General features: G+C 42.1%; 1 protein-coding gene across 9 annotated transcripts in view; it reads right to left on the bottom strand.

Moving 5' to 3' along the window:
- pals2a (protein associated with LIN7 2, MAGUK p55 family member a) overlaps positions 1 to 21037 on the bottom strand; it is a 228761-nt gene that overhangs the window by 135393 nt on the left and 72331 nt on the right. For 6 of the 9 annotated variants that reach the window (XM_080206828.1, XM_080206837.1, XM_080206793.1 and 3 more), the window contains exon 2: positions 5699 to 5781. The exons of 2 other annotated variants lie outside the window; for them this stretch is intronic. In XM_080206828.1, the coding sequence (XP_080062954.1) occupies positions 5699 to 5702 (4 nt within the window). In that variant the 5' untranslated portion in view covers positions 5703 to 5781. Of the gene's footprint in view, positions 1 to 5698; positions 5782 to 16773; positions 16796 to 21037 lie in introns of those variants that run through there. One more of the 9 variants, XM_080206820.1, reaches the window with a different exon arrangement.

Here is a 21037-nt window from a genome sequence, read left to right on the forward strand (position 1 = left end):
CAACAATTTTTTTTGAAAAAAGTCTTCCTCCCATGAACTTTTTGTGTAAGCACACCCTTTTGTGCTCACCATAACATGGTTGATCTCCATGATCTGCAAAACCTGCAAACATTTTCATATTTAACTCAGCCAGATGCATTTCCCGATACAATATAGTGGCTCAAATCAATGAGCAACTGGAGAACAGAGGCACAACATCAGGCCTTATGCCCAAGAACTGCAAAATGCTGAGAAAAATACATGTTTTCATTTTTCAATTTTGAAGAAAGATTTTTCACTTGAAATATTAATTTGCTCTCCCACAAATGCTGATGTGTGCTTGATCATCTGCCTCATCAGATGATCCAAGCAATATCTGTTCTTCCTTCTTATAGATAGGCTAACATTATTTTCAGCTCAAACCTTATGGGGAAATAAAGTTTCCATCTTAACCCTAGTTCAGAATTATTCAGATTTCCCCTTTTATGTTTTGTTATAAAATTAAATATAAATCTCAGTTTTATCATTTTAAAAGTGGACATGACTTAGATTTCAGCACAATGCCCATTACCTGAATTAAAAGATGGATAAAGTGAATTTAATACTCATCATGGCTCAACTAATTGTTGAGTGTAATGACTGGAACAATGTTGAGCCACAGACTAGGAAGATCAAACGTTTTATGTCTGCGCTGATTTAACTCAGCCCAGCTACAATAACAGTGACATGCTTTTAAATATCTCCTTTAATATAATAAAACATCTCAAGGTGTTTCATCAAACAAAATCAGACACTAAGCCACTGATGGAGACATTAGGTCAGGTAGGTTTTAAGGGGCATCTTCAAGCATTTCTGTGGTTTATAGTTTGTAAATGTTATTTTCGGTGTAACAAGGAGCAGGAAAGAAGGGCACTAGAAAATTGGATATATTCTCAAACAAAACATCTTTCAAAAGTTCAGTTTAAAGAAGTAAGATATGACAGGAGAGTTCCAAGCTCTGTTTCGCTCTTTGTGCTCCATGTGGAAGGCCGGGAACGTTCCAGTGCCCAGGCAGCACATGTGCAGGAAATGTTTCCAGCTGCAGGCCTGGAACTGGAGCATTTCGGAATTGGAGCGCTGGCTGGGGACACTGTGGGCATCCATGAGGCAGAGAATATCATGGATAGTATGTATAGAGAGGTGGTCACACTGCAGGCTCAGACAGCATTGCCAGGAAGGGAATGGGTAACCACCAGGCAAAGCAACAGAGCTAAGAACAGGAATCTCCTATGGCTATTCCCCTCCAAGTTTTGGAAACTGTTGAGGGGAATGGCCTGTCAAAGGAAAACAGCAACTATGAAATCCGTTGCATCATGGTTGGTTCTCCTGTAGGGAGGAGTGAAATGTGCTGGAATGCAGTAGTTGTAGAGGATTCAATTATAAGGGGGATAGGGAGGTGTTTCTGTGGCCGCAAATGAGATTCCAGGATGGTATGTTGTCTCCCTGGTGGTAGGGTCCAGGATGTCTTGGAGCAGCGACAGGACATTCTTAAGGGGGAAGGCAAACAGCCAGTGGTCATAGTACATATTGGTACAAATGACAAAAGGTTAAAGAAAGAGGGTAACAAAATTTGCTGACGACATGAAGATGAGTGGAAAAGCGAATTGCATGGAGGATGTGGAAAGTCTGCAGAGAGATCTGGATAGGCTGAGTGAGCGGGCGAGGACCTGGCAGATGGAGTATAACATTAGCAAATGTGAGGTTATCCACTTTGGTAGAAATAATAGTAGGAAGGAATATTATTTAAACGGGGAAAATTTGCAGCATGCGACTGTGCAGAGGGATCTGGGGGTCCTTGTGCACGAATCACAAAAACTCAGTCTGCAGATGCAGCAGGTGATCAAGAAGGCAAATGGAATGTTGGCCTTTTCCGTGAGGGGGATAGAATATAAAAGCAGGGAGGTCTTGCTGCAACTGTACAAGGCACTGGTGAGGCTGCAAGTGGAGTACTGTGTGCAGTTTTGGTCCCCGTATTTGTGAAAGGATACATTGGCTTTGGAGGGAGTACAGGGAAGGTTCACCAGGCTGATACCAGAGATGAGGGGTTAGCTTATGAGGAGAGATTAAATAGAATGGGCCTGTACTCGTTGGAGTTTAGAAGGATGACGGGGGATCTTGTAGAGACTTACAAGATAATGAAGGGGCTAGATAGGGTAGAGGTAGAGAGATTCTTTCTGCTTAGAAAGGAAACCAGAACTAGAGGGCACAGCCTCAAAATAAGCGGCGGGGGGGGGGGGGGGCGCAGTTTAGAACAGAGTTGAGGAGGAACTTCTTCACTCAAAGGGTGGTGAATCTCTTCTGGGAATTCTCTGCCCATTGAAGTGGTGGAGGCTACCTCGTTGAATATATTTAAGTCACGGGTAGACAGATTTCTGATAGACAAGGGTTATGGGGAGCAGGCGGGAAAGTGGAACTGATCCATTTCAGATCAGCCATGATCTTACTGAATGGCGGGGCAGGCTCTAAGGGCTAGATGGCCTACTCCTGCTCCTATTTCTTATGTACTCACTTTCAAGGAAGAAGCAAACAAATTGGCAAGAAAAAGCAATAGCCTGAGCATTAGGAGCAGTTTAAAATTAGCAAAGGAGGACCAAGGGATTAAGAAGGGAAAAATAGAGTACGAAAGTAAGCTAGCAGGGAACTTAAAAACTGGCTGTAAAAGTTTCTATAGATATGTAAAAAGAAAATGATTGACAAAAACGATGTAGGCTCCTTACAGTCAGAATTGGGAGAATTCATAATGAGAAGTAATGGAAGGGCTGAGGAATTAAATTTGTACTTTGCTTCAGTCTTTATAGAGGAAGACATGCATAACGTTCTAGAAGGTCTGAGAGAAACAATTTTCAGTAAGGAGCTGAAGGAAATCAGCTTTAGTAGAGAAATGGTACTGGGAAAATTGATGGGATTGAAGGTGGATAAATCTCTGGATCCTGATAATCTTCATCCCAGAGGAAGTGGCCCTAGAAATAGTAGATCCATTGTTGGCTATCTTACAAGATTCTTTGCACTCTGGGCTGGTTTTTACAGATTGGAGAGTAGGTAATGTAAGTTCGCTGTACAAAAATGGAGGAGAAAAAAAACAGGGAACTATAAACAAGTGAGCTTAACGTTGATACTGGGAAAGTTGCAGAAGTCCATTAACAATTATTTCATAACTCAGCATTTGGAAGGCAGTGGTATAATCAGATAAAGTCAGCACAGATTTACACGAGAGAATCATCTTTGGTGAATCTATCGGAAATCTTTGAGGATGTAACTAGTAGTGTTGACTGAGGAGAACCAGCAAATGTGGTTTATTTAAACTTTCAGAAGGCTTTTGACAAGGTCTCACATAACAGACTACTATGTAAAGTTAAATCACACAGGATTGCAGGTAATGTCTTGAGATGGGTAGAAAGCAAAGATTTAGCATAAATGAGTCTTTTTCTGGTTGGCAGTCAGTGGTTAGTTGGGTTCCGCAAGGATCTGTGCTAGGACCCCAACTGTTCACATTATACATTAACGATTTGGAAGTGGGAACTGAATGTACTACCTCCAAATTTGCAGATGATACAAAGTTGGGTAGGAAGGTGAGCTGTGAGGAGGACGCAGAGATGCTTCAGTGTGATTCGGACAGACTGAGTGTGTGGGCATCTGCATGGCTGATGCAGTATAATGTGGATAAATGTGAGGTTATCCAGTTTGATAGCAATAATAGGAAGACAGATTATTACTTGAATAGGGGTAAATTGAGAGAGGTGGATACTCATCGAGATCTTGAAGTCTTTGTGCATCAGTTGCCGAAAGAAAACATACAGGTACAGCATGCAGTAAAGGCGACAAATGGTCAAGATGATAGAGGATAGCAAGAGGATTTGAGTATAGGGATAGGGATGTTCTGCTGCAATCATACAGGGCGTCAGTGAGGAATATAGTGTGCAGTTTTGGTGTCCTTATCTAAGGAAAGATGTACTTGCTATAGAGGGAGTACAGCGAAGGTTTACCAGGCTGATTCCTGGGATGGCAGGTCTGTCAATTGAGGACAGACTAAGTCGGCTAGGATTATATTCACTGGAATATAGAAGAGTGAGAGAGGATCTCATAGAAAGTTATAAAATTCTAACACAGTTAGACAGATTCAGAAAGAACGTTCCCAATGGTGGGGACTCCAGAGCTAGGGGTCATAGTCTGAGAATAAGGGATAAACCTTTTAGAACTGAGGTGAGGAGAAATTTCTTCATCCAGAGGATGGTGAATGTGCAGAATTCACTATCGTCAAATGTCGCTGAGGCCAAAACATTGCCTGACTTCATGAAGAAATTAGATCTCGCTCTTGGGGCTAAAAGGATCAAGGGATATGGGAGGAAGGAGGGTTTAGGATCTTGAATTCGATGATCAGCCATGATCAAGATGAATGGTGGAGTAGGCATGAAGGGCCAAATGGCCTACACCTGCTTCTGGTTTCTATGAGGAGAGAGTTTTAGAGAGGCAGAGATTTGGGGAGAAAATTCCAAATCTTTGTGCCATGGCAGATAAAGACACAGCCAGCAAATAGTAGAGCAATTCAAATTGGAAATTTGCAGGAGGGCAGAATTGAAGAAGCACAAGGTCCCAAAGGGTGGTCACAGAGATCGAAAAAGCTGAGGTCATGGATGGTTTTGAAAACAAGAATGAGAATTTTTTAAACTGTGAAATTTAAAATTGTGGCTTTGCCAAACTGGGAACCTTTTTTTTCCTGTGACCACAGGGGTGATAGGAGAATGGATGTTCTGAGCAAAATCATGTTTATGGTCAGTGGAAGATGGGATGTTGGCCTGGAGTGCATTAGAGCAGTCATATCTCGAGGAAACCAAAGGTACAGGTGGGAGTTTCAGCAGCAATTGACCTGAGATGGGGCCAGAGATTGCAGTGCTACAGAGGTGGAAGTAAGCAGCTTTAGTGATGGAGCAAATATTGGGTGAAATATTGTCAAACAGAATCCCAAGGTTGCTAACTGTCTCAGACAGTGGCCTGGGAGATAATGGATTTGGTGAAGTACTACAACTTACCTCAATACCCTGGGCTGGAGGGAATAAAAGATTTCTAATTCTCATTGCTGCCCATTAAGACCTTTTCCTCACTCAACGTCACTGCCCCCTGCCCATGCCAGTCATTCAGCATTAAGTACAAAATAAATGACCACTTGGGTAAAGCAGTACAGAATTTCGCCATCAGTGACACGCTATCCAGCATAAGTCAAACCTTCAGGAAAATAGAGAAAATTGGAAAAACAAACGTGTGAAAAACATTCTAGCCAGAAAACTGAATAAATGGCACACAGCACCCAGAACCAGGTAAAGTTTATAAACATCTTGCATTTGATTTTTACATACCTGTTATTCCCCCACCCTCCCCCAACCCCACATTCTTAAGGAGCAGTTACATTCAGCACAAATTGTAAAAGGCCCAACAAAATAGGAAAATGGATGCTCTGTCTAAAACAGTGGCATGAGGCTTTTTGAGTCTAAACAATGCCAGAGTGGGTACAGTAGCTAAGCACACTTGAATGTTAAACACTGATGTTAATCCAAATGCAACCCCACATCAACCCATAATTGCTTCTCACATACACTTTCACTATATAGTATCAGACAGAAAATTTCTGACCTTAAAAGACTTCCAAAAGGGAGTTTGTAGCACACTCCCAATGCAAGGCACTTACCCATTTGTTCTTGGTTGATGTGCCTACACTTGTGGATTTCCAAAATACACTCCAAATTCAGACTGCTTCACAATTTCATCCACCTTTATTGAAGAAGGCAGAAAAGACAAAAGAAAATGGCATTCAGCACTTGCTCCATGTAGACAGTGATCAGGCAGGTGTCACCTGTGTTGGGACTTTTCAAACTTTATTCATTTAAATTATTTAGACACAAGACACAGAAAACTTCATATACCAAAATTCGGCATCATTGCAAAGAGGAGAAGAATGCAGGAGAACAACAGTTACTGCTCACCAGAGAATAGGAAATAATTTACAATGTCAAAAACATAAAGGAAGTATACCTGCTCTGGTGAATGTTCAGTGTATTAATTCCAATGTCCTAATGTACAATATAGATTTCCTATAATTTACAAAGTGAAGGAACAAGATCCAGGACTCAATGCAGGTACAAAAGTCCAAAACAAAAGGGAAGGATAGATGGGAGGAAAAAGGGGGAGGGGTAGCTCTGTTGATTAGAGATAGTATCAGGGCGGTAGTAAGGGAAGATGTAGGCTCCAAAGAGCAGAATGTGGAATCGTTGTGGGTGGAGATAAGAAACAGTAAGGGGAGGAAGACGCTGGTGGGTGTGGTCTATAGGCCCCCAAATAATAACTTGGAGGTGGGGCGGGCTACAAACACGCAAATAAATAATGCATGCAGGAATGGAACGGAGATAATTATGGGGGATTTCAATCTACATATTGATTGGTTGACCCATGTCGGACATGGTGGGCTTGAGGAAGAGTTCTTGGAATGCTGCCGGGATAGTTTCCTTGAACAGTGTGTGATGGAACCAACGAGGGAGCGAGCTATCTTAGATCTGGTGTTGTGTAACGAGGCAGGTAGAATTAGGGACCTTGTTGTGAGGGACCCTCTTGGGAAGAGCGATCATTGTATGGTTGAATTTTTGATGCAGATGGAGGATGAGAAAGTAGGGTCCCGGACCTGTGTCCTCTGTTTGAACAGAGGGGAGTACGATAGGACGAGAGAGGAATTGGCAAATGTAGATTGGGGGTGCAGATTGGTCGGTAGGGCTGCTGAGGAACAGTGGAGGATCTTTAAGGAGAGCTTTTTCGGTGCTCAGCAGAAATATATTCCAATGGTAAAGAAGGATCGTAGGAGAAGGGATAATCAGCCTTGGTTATCGAAGGAATTAAAGGAAAGTATTAAATTAAAAGCTGATGTGTTTAGAGTGGCTAAAAGTAGTGGGCAAGTAGAGGATTGGGAGAGGTTCAAAAATCAACAAAAGAATGACGAAGAAGATGATAAAGAAGGGAAGGATAGGCTATGAAGCTAAACTAGCACTAAATATAAAAAAGGATAATAAGAGTTTTTATAAATATATAAAGAGGAGGAGGCTGGCTAGGGTGAATGTTGGACCCTTACAGGATGAGAGGGGGGATTTAGTGGTGGGGGATGAGGAAATGGCTGAGGCCTTAAATAAGTTTTTTGCTTTGGTCTTCACGGAGGAGGACGCGAATAGTTTGCCGGGTATTAAAGATAGAAGGATGGTAGGAGTTGAGGGCCTGAATGCGATCACTGTCACTAGAGAGGTAGTGCTTGATCGACTAGCGGGACTGATGGTGGACAAGTCCCCAGGACCGGATGGAATGTATCCCAGGGTTCTGAAGGAAATGGCCGAGGTGATAGTAGATGCCTTAGTGATTATTTTCCAAACCACGCTGGATTCCGGGGAAGTGCCGGAAGATTGGAAAACGGCTAATGTTACGCCGCTGTTTAAAAAAGGTAGCAGGCAAAAGGCAGGGAATTATAGGCTGGTTAGTTTAACGTCTGTTGTGGGAAAAATGCTTGAATCCTTCATCAAAGAAGAAATAGCGCGGCACCTTGAGAAGAATTGCTTGATAGAACAGACGCAGCACGGATTCGTTAAGGGGAAGTTGTGTCTGACAAATCTATTGGATTTCTATGAGGATGTGACTAGTGCGGTAGACAGAGGGGAACCGGTGGACGTGGTGTTTCTTGATTTTCAGAAGGCGTTTGATAAGGTGCCACACAAAAGGTTGCTTCAGAAGGTTGGGGGCATGGAGTTGGGGGTAAGGTGTTAGCGTGGATAGAGGATTGGTTGTCTAATAGGAGGCAGAGAGTTGGTATCAATGGGTGCTATTCTGATTGGCGGTTGGTGACTAGTGGAGTGCCCCAGGGATCGGTGCTGGGGCCTCAACTATTTACCATTTATATAGATGATCTGGAGGAGGGGGCTGAGTGTAGGGTGTCGAAATTTGCTGATGACACAAAGATAAGTGGAAAAGCAAATTGTGCGGAGGGTGTGGAAAGTCTGCAGAGGGATCTGGATGGCTGAGCAAGTGGGCGAGGACCTGGCAGATGGAGTACTATGTTAGCAAGTGTGAGGTTATCCACTTTGGCAGGAATAATAGTAGGAGGGATTATTATTTAAAGGGCGAAAAGCTGCAGCATGCTACGGTGCAGAGGGACTTGGGGGTCCTTGTGCATGAATCGCAAAAACCCAGCCTGCAGGTGCAGCAGGTGATCAGGAAGGCAAATGGGATGCTGGCCTTTATAGCGAGGGGGATTGAATATAAAAGCAGGGAGGTCTTGCTGCAACTGTACAGGGCACTGGTGAGGCCGCAGCTGGAGCCGTTTTGGTCACCACACTTGCGCAAGGATATTTTGGCCTTGGGGGGAATGCAGAGGAGGTTCACTAGGCTGATACCAGAGATGAGGGGGTTGGACTATGAAGAGAGGCTGAATAGACTGGGTTTGTACTCGTTGGAGTTTAGAAGGATGAGGGGGTATCTTATAGAGACGTATAAGATAATGAAGGGGTTGGACAGGGTAGAGGTAGAGAGATTCTTCCTGCTCAGAAAAGACAGCAGGACTAGGGGGCACAGCCTCAAGATAAGGGGGGGGGGCAGTTTAGAAGGGAGTTGAGGAGGGACTTCTTCACTCGAAGGGTGGTGAATCTCTGGAATTCTCTGCCCGTTAATGTGGCGGTGGCTACCTCGCTAAATATATTTAAGACACGGGTAGATAGGTTTTTGGTAGGCAAGGGAATTAAGGATTATGGGGAGAAAGCGGAAAAGTGGAACTGAGCCACTTCAGATCAGCCATGATCTTATTGAATGGCGGGGCAGGCTCGAAGGGCTAGATGGCCTACTCCTGCTCCTATTTCTTATGTTCTTCTGAGATTTCAAACATAGAGGTTTCCACATTAAGTTTTTTTTGTTCATTTTGTCATAATAGATTTGAAAATCAGAGTCATCTTCATTTTTTTAAAAAAAGCACTAGAGTATTCAAGTTTTAAAAAAGACATAACAAGAGGCAATTAACATACTAAATGAAGTTATTGTCCCAGAGAAAGAAGAAGCTATTTGTATGCTTCTCTAATTAGTCAAAACTGGTGGGGTGAAGGCTGTATGGACTGTTGGGTCAGTGTGTGGTCAGGAACTAGAATGTATCACCTAACAGTATGATAGAAACCGAATCAATTGTGACTTTCAAAGTGGAATTGGACAATTACCTGGAGAGATAAAAAAATTGTAAAGTTATGAAGTAGGGAAAGGGAGTGGAACCAGCTGAGTAGTTCATGCGGGGAACCAGCTGAATGGCCTCCTCTTGTGCTGTAACCATTCTATGATTTGAATTTGCACCACATAAGACAACTAATCCAAATGACTTATCTGCGCTTTAATTTTGTGTTTCAATTGAAATCATAATGAATAACTTTGAAATCTCATTTAGCTATCTCAGCCACTGTCTCAGAACAAACCTAGGCTTGGGAACCACCTTATCCACAATCAAATATTTGCCAAAACTTACGCTCTATCAAAAATTTCCAATTCCTCTTTCAAGTAAAATCACAAACTTCTAAATTAAATGAAACTCTCTGGGTGTGCACATGTACTCCCTGCACAGCAATCATTTGACATAGTTATTACTTGTCTCATCACCGCAGGAGAACTTTAACTGTATTCAAATATCAGTGCTCTAGCTGGAAGATGCTAGTGCCTCGTTAAAACTATTAAGTACAATTTAATTTTATAATCTCATCTCCCACTCACAGCTGAGACTATAAAGAGTAATTCTGCTTAATCCATGTGGAATAAAGTGCTACATTAATTTTACCATATTGGACAGAAAAATTGTGATACCGACTTGTTTTTAATTTTATTGAGAACAAGGATTGATATGATTTTCATCTTCGAGGCATGATCGTTCCCCTGAGAGATAAGATGATGTATTTTATTTCAGATAGTGCCAGCCTTGGCTCCTTGATGGACCTAGTACCTCAGAATCATTCACAGCAAAAAAGGCCATTCTACCCATCAAATCTATGCTGGCTTTGTGCAGAGTGATCCAGTCAGTCCCATTCCCATGCTTGGTTCCCCATAGCGCTACAAGTTTATCATCTTAGTTCCTTTTCAAAGCACTGATTGTTTCAGTATTTACCACTTCCGCAGGCAGCGAGTTCCAGGTCATTACCAGTCACTGCATTAAAACGGTCTTCATATTCCCCCCTATATGTACCTCTTGCCCAAAATCACAAATCTATATCCCTTAACTCCTGTACAAATCAGTTCTCTTTAATTAACACAAATCTCTCCAAGTACCTGTTGATTACATTCCTCCAATCAAGGATTCTAAAAGGGTAAAACTCATTGATTTTAGACTAATTGTAGTTGTGAAGATTGTCCTTACACCCTTTCTTCAATAAATGTGTCACATTTGCCACTCTTCAATCGTCTGGCACCTCCCCCATATCTAGGGATGGTTTGAAAAATTAAAATCCACCTTGCTGCTATCTCCACCCCAACTTCATTTGGCAATCTGGGATGCAAGCCATCCAGACCAGGTGACTTATTTACCCCAAGTACAGTCTGCCTTTGTAGTACGACTTCCCTTTCAATCTTCACACTATCCATTGCCTCCACTTCCGATTTATTGGCAGGTCCCTCTTCCTTAGTAAACACCGATGCAAAGAACTCAACTATTATGACCTCGCCCACACTTCTAAGCATACAATTGCCTTCTTTCTCAAAAGGACCCACTGTACTTCGTACTATTTACATGCTCATAGACAATTTTTGGGTTCCCTTTTTTGTTGACTGCCAATCTAATCTCAAACTCTCTTTTTGCCAGTCTTATTTTCCTTGTCATCTTCCCTCTCAACCTACTATATTTGACCTGGTTTTCAACTGAAGATTTACACCCTCCTCTTTTTGTTTCATCATCCCCCAATCTCCTTTGTCATTCAAGCAGCCCCAATTTTGACTCACTTAACTTTTGCCCTTGTTGGAGTGCACCCAGCCTCTACCCAAAGCATCTCTTCCTTAAAGGTCATTCATCGTTCTGTTACACTTTTTCCTGTCAGCCCCTGGTTCCATTTTGTCCTGGCTAGATAGCTTTTAGTCACATTGAACTTAGCTACTTAGCTCTCCTCCAATTTAGAAGCTCTATTTTAGGTAGTTGCCTGCTGTTCTCCATTACTAATCTAAACCTTATTATACAGTAATCACTCTTATTCAAATGTTTCCCCACAGACACTTTTCAGGCATCAGATCTAACCATATCTCCCTTCTAGCTGGCCCAAAAACACGATGATCAGGGAAGATCCTCCCCACTCCTTGCCCTTTATTCCTATCCCAATCGTATTTCAGTAATTAAAGTTCCCCAGTAACATAGTTCTTGGACATCCCTGATTTCCCTGTAGATTTGTTCCTCACTCTCTCTCTTTCTCACTACTTGGAAGCTTACAGAATATCACAAATAGAGTGATTTGCTCCCCAACTCTAACCAAACAGATTCTGTCCTTGTCCCTGCGAGGAAATTCTCTTTCCAAAACCAATGACTTCTCCAATCATTACTGTCATTCCCACCTTCTTTTTCCCCTTCTCTATATTTTCTGAACATTTTATATCCTTGTATATGAATTGCCCAGTCCTTGCCATTCTTAATTCCTGTTTCCATTATTGCCAATACATCATATTCCCCCACAGTATTTGTGCGTGCGACTCACCAACCTTATTCACCACACTGTGTCTGCATTCATGTATTCTAGTCTTGTCTTTTGTATTCCTCGTGTTCTTTTCAGTCCCCTCCTATCTATTTTTTACAATTCATTTACAGAATGTGGGCATCATTGTCTGGCCAGCATTTATTGACCATCCCTAGTTGCCCATGAGAAGGTAGTAGTGAGCTGCCTTCTTGAACTGCAGCAGTCCCTGAGGTACAAGTACATCCACAGTGTTACTAGGGAGGGAATTCCAGATTTTGACCCAGTAGCAGTGAAGGAATGGCAATATATTTCCAAGTCAGGACGATGAGTGACTTGGAGGGGAACCTTAAGGTCGTGGTGTTCCCAAATGTCTGCCGCCTTTTCTTCTAGATGGTAGTGGTTGTGGGTTTGAAAGGTGATACCAAAGGAACCTTGGTGAGCTCCTGCAGCACATCATGTAGATGTTCCTACTTCCTTCTTTAGCACTATCAAACACTCATTTTTATTCACATTTTCTACTACCATATACTGGTGCCCAATCCCTGCCAGTTTAAACCCTCATAAGCACTTTGAACATGCACACAAGGACATTGTCACCAGTCCTGTTAAGGTGCAACCTGTTCCTTTTGAGCAGGTGCCTTCTATCACAAAATTGGTTCCAATTTCTCATGAACCTGAAGCCCTCCCTCCTGCACCATACTTCAAGTAAGCACTGATCCTCCTTATCTTCCTGTCTCTACATGGCACAGGAGTAATCCAGAGATTATTACCCTCAAGGTCCTACTTTTTAAACTTACATTCTCCCTCCTGAAAATAAGACCTTTGGACCTCAATAGCAATGTGTACCACAATTTCTGGCTCACACCTTTCCCCCTACAAATACTTTGAATCCTCTAATTGTTTCATTATACTCTTTCCCAGTCTGATACTCATAGCTGTGATCAGTCCCTGTGCTCTCTCCAGTCCCATTCCATCACAGTTGTCGCTGCTCACTGTACTGTCTCCCATCCTACTCCTTCATAGCTCTCTCTTTGATTTGATTTATTTTCATATGTATTAGTATAGTGAAAAATATTGTTTCTTGCATGCTATACAGACAAAACATACCGTTCATAGAGAAAGAATGAAGAGAGTGCAAGATATAGTGTTACAGTCATAGCTAGTTGTAAAGAAAGATCAACTTAAGAAGAGATAGGTCCATTTAAATGTCTGATGGCAGCATGAAATAAGCTGTTCTTGAGTCAGTTGGTATATGACCTCAGACATTTTTATCTTTTTCCCAACGGAAGAAGGTGAAAGAGAGAATGTCCAGGTGCGTGAGGTCCTTAACTGTGCTGGCGGTTTTTCCAAGGTAGTGGGAAATGTAGACAGAGTCAAATGGATGGGAGGCTGGTTTGCGTAATGGATTGGGCTACATTCACAGCTTTTGTAGTTTCTTGCCGTCTTGGGTAGAGTAGGAGCCATACCAAGCTGTGATACAACCAAAAAGAATGCTTTCTATGGTGTATCTGCAAAAGTTGGAGAGTCGTAGCAGACATGCCAAATTTCCTTAGGCTTCTGAGAAACTAGAGGCATTGGTGGGCCTTCTTAACTGTAGTGTCGGCATGGGGAGACCAAAAAACTTGGAGCTCTCAACCATTTCTACTTCGTCTCCACTGATGCAGACAGGCAAGTTGTCCACTATGCTTTCTGAAGTCATTGACAATCTCTGCGCTCTCTCCCATGTTCACTCCTTCCTAGCTCTCTCCAGTGTCTGTATTCTCTCTGAGGCCCATTCTTCTACAACTCTGTCAGTAGACCCATTCCAAAGATTTGAGTGCTTACTCTAAAGGATACCTCAGTGCAGTACAGAGAGACAGTTACACTGTTTGAGGTGCCATCCTTTCAAATAAGATATTAAACTGAGGCCACATCTGCCGTTTCAGATTGCCATAAAAGATCCCACAGCACTACCTGAAGAGTTCACCTATGATTCAGCCAACATTTATTCTTCACTATCACTTAAAAAACAGGCCATGGCCATTTTTCACATCTGCTCATCAGATCTTGCTCTGCACAAACAGTCATCTCATTTGCCTTCGTTACAACAGAATACTTTATTGGATGTGAAGCAATTTTTGAGGTCATGAGAATACTGAAGGAGCTATATACATCAAGTTTTCTTTTCAATATGACTGAAATGTCTTATAATCATGTTGATTTTCCAAAAATCCGGAAAAGAACAGCTGCAGGGGGGGTCTGCTTGTTGACATTGTAGCCTTGATCTCATGTGAATTTGTTTGAGAGAAAGGAAAACATTACACGGTCATAGACTTTTCTCATTAGTATAAAACTATAAAACTAAACTGCCAAATTAGGCTTCCTCCCCAAGCACATTGGGATGACTTTCCCAAGTCATGCAAAAATGACAAGGAAAAAAAAATAACCTGAAAGACTTCAAATGATGTTAGCATTAAGAGGATGCTCACATTTATCAAAAGGAACAAATATGGGAGTATGAAGCCCTGAACTGGGATTTCCTGGGCATTATACTAGTCATCAACACAGGGATCCTGCTGGGCACATGCAAATATGGCAAGGACGACTGAAGCTGACATATCATGTCATAAATGTAACAATATGATCGGTAGCGCTACCAGAATCTTTCCAATTTTCAATAATCAATCAGTTCAGCTGCCAACATTTACTACATTTTTTAGACATGCCCACAGAAAATCTACCTGATCATGTGGAAGGAGAATTAAATGCTCCCATGAATTGATTTTACGATCCCTTTGTTGCTGTGAAGACTGCCGAATCGTGGAATAGATCGGCTAATTGACTTGCTGATACCTGCTGCATACTGCAGCACTATTATTCTTCTGCTAAACTGCTTGTGTCCCTGAAGACCAAGAAACCCAATTGCTGCCAAATAAAAGACGGAGTCAGATATCGGACGATCATGAATTGTTACAGGGAGGCAAAGTACTTAATGGGTATGATTGCCTAGTAGTACTGATCCTGGACTAGAAACCCAGGCATTGAGAGTTCAAACCCCATGCTACTCATGACTTCAATTCCACACTATGCATTTGACTTAACGCCCTCAAAGCAACTCGGATACAGAAAGTTCCCAAAAGAAGGAAAAGTGCAACGTTTGTAATGTTATACAACAGATTTCCCCATAGCAGGCTACCCTGTTCGATTTTTTTGAAATGAGATGTGGGCTTTGCTACCAAGAGCCATACTTATTGTCTGTCCCGGTCAGGTACAACAGAGAAAGACTGATGGAAACTTACTGAGTAAAAATGTGTTTTTATTTCGAAGATTTAGAATGCACTAGTATTTGTAGATTTAGGATGATGCAATTATGCCCAGATTTTTCTAGAAATTGTGAATCAGCAATTCACTGTTTGAGTTTAGCTCAAAAATGAAACGTGTTACAATCCCAGTGTGAGAGGTTATAAACCAAAATAACAAAATTTATTGAATGACCACCCCCTAAATAAATTACGAAAATCTCACTTTTTGTGACTTTAACACAAATCAGAACCAACATTAAACATGAATTAACAGGCCAATGATATTTCAAATAAAAAAAGTAAATTTCACTTTAAATTGATGATACAACAAAGATGATTTTACACAACACGTCACTCCCTGCACAGCTGTGGCACCTCAGCAATTCCAAAGTTCTCTAAATCGGCCTCTGCTTTCTAGGATCTCTTAATTTCATTCAATTCATCCTCAAGTCACATTTACTAAGAGCCCTATTCCAATAGAAATATCTGGAGACTGCCTTACATTCCTGCCGAACTTCCTCAGCTAGGTTCACAACAATCTTAATGACACACGTTCCCAAAGATGCCTTTATCCATCCCTTTAATAAACCCTGTTAAACAATCTGACCTGCTTTGTCAAAACTATAGCAAACGTAAAATTATCCAATTCATCATGCCATGGGGAAGGCAGGATCAAGATATTGAATTTGGTGATCTGCCATGATCAAAATGGTTGGTGGGGCAGGCTCAAATTCTATTTTCTATGTAACAACATCTTTGGCTTTCTATCCTGTTTAACAGTATTACACACAAACAGCTCCTTGTTAAAGTGCTTTTTCTGTTCTCACCTCCACTGCAGCTTTTTGTCAGTCAGCCGCACAGCTTCTCATCTTAATCACTCTCTTGTCACTACTGATTTCAGGTCAACAGTCGCCATGTCATATGCGCCACTATTTACTAATATCCAAGAAAATTATAATTTATCTCCTTACAATATTCTTAGGTTAGGACATTAAGGATGGCGAGCAACAGACCCTCGCCATCCTGAGCGTCGGAGTGCAGTACATATCTGCCAATTCTGGAACTCTCACTGCCATTTAATGCTCATTTGAGTACTGACTGGCAGTGGGCAGGACTTCAGTCAACCCGTAAAAGGAAGTTTTGCCATGAGAGCTGTCAGCCAATCTGAATGGTTGGCACCTCTCCAACCCAGCCAGATACAGCACTGCAGTGGCCAGAAATAGTACAGTAAGAAGTCTCACAACACCAAGTTAAAGTCCAACAGGTTTATTTGGTAGCAAAAGAAACTAGCTTTTGGAGCGCTGTTCCTTCATCAGGTGAGTGGGATTTCAGTTCTCAAACAGGGCATATAAAGACACAAACCCAATTTACAAAATAATGGTTGGAATGCAAGTCTTTACTCATTTGGTAATAAAGATACAGACAATGTGAGTGGAAAGAGAGTTAAGCACAGGTTAAAGAGATGTGTATTGTCTCCAGACAGAACAGTTTGTGAGATTTTGCAAGTCAAGTTGTGGGGGGTCACAGATAGTATGACATGAACCCAAGATCCCGGTTGAGGCCATCCTCATGTGTGCAGAACCAGGCTATCAGTTTCTGCTCAGCGACTCTGCATTGTCGTGTGTCATGAAGGCTGCATATTGCAGCACTATTATTCTTCTTCTAAACTGCTTGCAACCCTGAAGACCAAGAAACCTAATTGCTGCCAAATAAAAGACAGAGTCAGATATCAGACGATCATGAATTGTAACAATGGAGAATACTTGGAGAATGCTTACCCAAAGAGTAGAGGCCGAATGTCCATGACACTGAAGTATTCCCCAACAGGAAGAGAACACTCTTCCCTGGTGCTTGTCGAGCGGTGTTCATTCATCTGTCGTCATAGCATCTGCATGGTCTGCCCAGTGTACCATACGTTGGGACATCCTTTCCTGCAGCGTATCAGGTAGACAATATTGACCAAGTTGCAAGAGTATGTACCGTTTACTGGTGTTCTCACATGAGATGATGGCATCCATATCGATGATCCAGCACATCTTGCAGAGGTTGCTGTGGCAGGGTTGTGTGGTGTCGTGGTCACTGTTCTCCTGAAGGCTGTGTAGTTTGCTGCAGACAATAGTCTGTTCGAGATTGTGCAGTTAGTTGAAGGCAAGAAGTGGGGGGGGGGGAAATGGCCTTGGCAAGATCAACGTTTGTGAACAGAACTTCCTCTTACCTGATGAAGGGGCAGCACTCTGAAAGCTAGTGGCTTTTGCTAACAAATAAACCTGTTGGACTTTAACCTGGTATTGTGAGACTTCTTAATGTGTTTATCCCCAGTCCAATGCTGGCATCTCCACATCAGAAATAGTACTGCAGTGTTGTACCTTCAGTTAAATCCCAGAGTCCTGGGACTGGCAGAGCAGGAGATGCCCTGGGGATTCAGGAGAGTGTGTGTGTGTGTGTGTGTGTGTGTGTGTGTGTGTGTGTGTGTGTGTGTGTGTGTGTGTGTGTGTGTGTGTGTGTGTGTGTGTGTGTGTGTGCGCGCGCGCATGTGTGAGAGAAATAAAGGTGTGGAGGGGACAGCGCTCCAATATCCTGAGGGGAGGACACCCCAACTTTGAGGGGGCCGTCAGGGTCAGACATTCCCCCACCTTCCTGCTCGAGATGAGGGAATGTTGTATTGTCACCCTATCCACACCCACCAGCATAAAAAGTGAGGATGGATGGACAAAGGCCACGAAGCGGTGACATAAGGGCCTTATAGATGAAAGGGTGGGATTCCTGCCAGAAGACTTGTCCATCCAAGTGTGAAATTTATCTGGGTCACGACAGGAGTGTTCCCAGGGAGAATCCCAACCATTCAATTTCATACTCCTCCCCACCCGTGAATTCACCTTGTAGGGGCGCTGGGGGCATACATTTCTGTCTTTAAAAATAATTACAGATTCCACAAATGTTCCTTACCGCACTGCTTCCAAATCAAAGACCATTGCAAACATTTCATTTCCAGAAGCTATGAATAGCTGGTTAGTAGATGTTCAGGCAAGGGACTGCAGGGAGTTGAATATGATATATTTAATAGTGTTTAAAGGTCATTCCAAGAATGTAGCAAAATGAGGATAGGTCCCTTGAGAGAAATCGTAGGCTACGGCAGAAAGAGATGAGGACAGACAGCATGAAATCATGATGTGACCAGTCCAATGTTAGTAAGCAGGAATGAGTGATGCTGTAGACACAGTGGCAGCAAGTATATTACTTGTTTAAGCACAAAAGGCATGCATGACAGAAGTAACATAGCCAAATAATGTTACAGGAAGCGTGACACTTATAGAAATAGTATAGACAAGACTAAAATAAAGACCAGCATCACTGGTATTCAGCTATTTAGGGATTCTAAATGAGGAGACTGAATTAGCACCCAATTAAGCAATGTTGCTTTAGTTATGCAGTTCCTCATATCACTGGATTCCAACTCCTTCAAAATACGTTCTATATCTGACAAATATAGAATCCTCAAAATTTACTGAATGCAATTCTCTGCTTGCACAGTAGCACTGCACTACAGGAGATGACATCTTGCAGATGAGACATTAAACAGAGATTCATCCCATCTACCTACTTAGGTTGGTACGTTAAACTCAATGGCATCTCTCGATGTAGAGCACGCAAATTCATTGTTGGCCTGGCTACTACCTGGCCTTCAACCAACAGCATCAAAACAATAATCTGGTCATTTGTTTCCTTGGCTAGATTGCTGTTCACAAATTTGGTGACTGGCACAAAAGCAATGGTGACACGATGAAAAACTACACTGCATGTTGCAGGATCTGGAATGCACACCAAAGAACATGAAGGCAGTTTCTCAAGTGTTGATTTCACAAGGGAATTGGGTAAACATCCGGACAGAACAAATTTGCAGGGCAACAGAGGAAAGTACAGACGAGTGAGACTAGCAGAGTTACTCCCACAGAGAGCAGACAGTGGCATGACTGGTTAAAGCTTCCTTTTGTGTGTAACCATTTTATCATTCTAAGGTTATAATGGCAACAACTGTTAGCTGTGAAGCCTTTTCGATGTTCTAAGTATGCACAAACTGCTACTTAAATGCAACTTCTCTTCTTCATTGTAGTTTTTGTCAAAAAAATTAAAATTTGGCATTAAATGGAATTATAAAAAGCTTATGTGATGCATTAGTTAAAAACAGCCTTCTGTAAAACGGGTAGCATTACTCAAACTAAAACTAGTTCAACTGAACTACATTTTTGACCAGTATAAATCAGATTTGGATTATAACATCATTTTCAGAGTACTAAATTTCTGCTCTGCTCCATACCTCACTATCTTGTTAATATGACTCACAAGGGTAGAACTTCCCCAGAAAATGGGTCACTATTGGCAACAGAGAGAGACTTGGTAACAATCCACCAATTTCTCACACGTTATAGCAGTTATTTTGAAAAGATAAAATTAGCTCCTCCAGTAAACTTCCCATTCTCTGGGAAAGCTTCAAACTGATAACATAATATCATAACTGCCTCATCACCAACAAGAGAGGCATCAGGCTAGTTAGGTTGGGAGGAGCTTTGACTCACATTTATACAACATCTTTCATGACCACCGTCTGGAAAATATTGAGAGACATTCAATGAACTACAATGAAGTGTAGTTACAGCTGGAATATAGGAAATACAGGATACTAATTTGCAAACAGCAAGACCCCAAAGGAGCTAGGAGATAATGATTAGTTAGTCATGTTGGTTGAGGGGTAAATGTTAACCTGCTCATCAAGGCAAATTCACCTACCATTCTTCAAATAATGCTACTAGATTTTTCACATCCAATTAAGACACTGTCTTGGTTTAACAGCTCATTGTTAAGAAAACACGTCCAATTGTGCAGACCTCCCTCAGTGCTGCACTGAAATGTCAGCCTAGATTATGTGCTCAAATCTCTGCAGTAATTCAAGAGGAGAGTTCTACCACTCAGCCACAGCAGACTCTCAAAACTAATAAAGTTTCAGCCAGTGCTGCATTCAGTTTATGCATAATTTGCTGTGAAGAAACTAAAAGATAGAGCTCAAATCTGAGGTTTTACCAAAGCCCAGAAATCTACCCCACTAATGAGTTTCTGATGACTCTGACCAAAGATCACTATACATGGATCACTACTACATTTAGAAAAAACAGAATCAGCTGAATGGAAACAAAATCCTTGAAATGAAAGCTGCCTAACACTTAACTGCAAATTCTGACTTATGTTATCAAACAGGCAAGACCTGCTAAACTCCAGACCCCAGGTGGTAAGCAATGCTAGGATGTAAGAGGAGGAGGAGTTATGAGACAGCAGTGGAGAGTGCCTGCAGGAAGAATGATGAGCACTTCTGAGGGTTAAGCCAGGAGTACTTAGTGCCGAGAGAGAGACATGGGAGTCAGTGACCAATGCAGGTAGGGAAAGGGGCTGATTAGGAGTGGTGGAGGGACTCGGGAAGATGGAGTGTAAATATTGGGGTTGTGGTTGTACTGTGGTGCTTAACGTTCCACCTGATTTACTTGGAACTGTACTCCTGAGCAGACTTTACACCTGCTAGGAGCAGCTCTGAGTCAATAAGTGCAAAAACTAGGGTAAGTACAGGGAAAGCTGCCCACGTTTGTAAGCATGGTCCAGGTCCAGAGGTCTTCCCATTTCTGACGCATCCAAAGTTCCTGTTTTCAGTGTAAGTTAGCTCTTAGGAACTTCCAATGCCACTGTAACCTTCAATCACCATGATGTGGAGATGCCAGCTTTGGACTGGGATAAGCATAATAAGAAGTCTCACAACACCAGGTTAAAGTCCAAAGGTTTATTTGGCAGCACCAGCTTTCAGAGTCTCAGGCTCCTTCATCAGGTGAGTGAGGACTTGTGTTCTCAAACAGGTCATATACAGACACAAACTCAATTTACAAGATAATGGTTGGAATGCGAGTTTTTACAGGTAATCAAGTTTTAAAGATACAGACAATGTGAGTGGAGAGAGGGCCAAGCACAGATTAAAGAGGTGTGTATTGTCTCCAGCCAAGACAG

This window comes from Carcharhinus amblyrhynchos, chromosome 2 (genome assembly GCF_965287045.1).
Source record: "Carcharhinus amblyrhynchos chromosome 2, sCarAmb.v2.hapA, whole genome shotgun sequence".
Lineage (NCBI taxonomy): Eukaryota > Metazoa > Chordata > Chondrichthyes > Carcharhiniformes > Carcharhinidae > Carcharhinus > Carcharhinus amblyrhynchos.